General features: G+C 60.3%; 1 protein-coding gene across 1 annotated transcript in view; it reads left to right on the top strand.

Moving 5' to 3' along the window:
- Positions 1–7: 7 nt before the first annotated feature.
- The window catches only part of SIRT3 (sirtuin 3), a gene marked incomplete at its 5' end in the record, with an annotated part of 1,643 nt that continues 1,287 nt past the window's right edge, over positions 8–363 (top strand). Inside the window, one exon of the mRNA XM_008948328.1 lies at positions 8–215. Coding sequence (XP_008946576.1) covers positions 8–215 — 208 coding nt within the window. The remainder of the gene's footprint in view (positions 216–363) is intronic.

Raw genomic sequence — 363 nt, 5'->3', positions numbered from 1 at the left:
CTACAGTAACCTGCAGCAGTACGACATCCCCTACCCAGAAGCCATCTTCGAACTGACATATTTCTTTGCCAACCCCAAGCCCTTCTTCACTCTGGCCAAGGAGCTCTACCCTGGCAACTACAGACCCAACTACGCCCACTATTTCCTGAGACTCCTGCATGACAAAGGGCTCCTCCTGCGCCTCTACACCCAGAACATCGATGGGCTGGAGAGAGGTGAGTTTTCTGTTCTGCATCTCCCAGCAGCAGAGCGCCAGGGAGAGACGAGGGCGAGAGGCCGAGCAGGAGGCAGGGCAGGGGGACGCCGAGCGAGCGCCCAGTGCCTGGCTCAGCCCCTCGCGCTGAGCTGCTTCTCCCCCCCGCT

This window comes from Merops nubicus, unplaced genomic scaffold, assembly GCF_000691845.1.
Source record: "Merops nubicus isolate BGI_N331 unplaced genomic scaffold, ASM69184v1 scaffold36489, whole genome shotgun sequence".
NCBI classification, from domain to species: domain Eukaryota; kingdom Metazoa; phylum Chordata; class Aves; order Coraciiformes; family Meropidae; genus Merops; species Merops nubicus.
The sequence above is the reverse complement of the archived record's forward strand: the minus strand, read 5'-3'. Positions and strand labels throughout refer to the sequence as shown.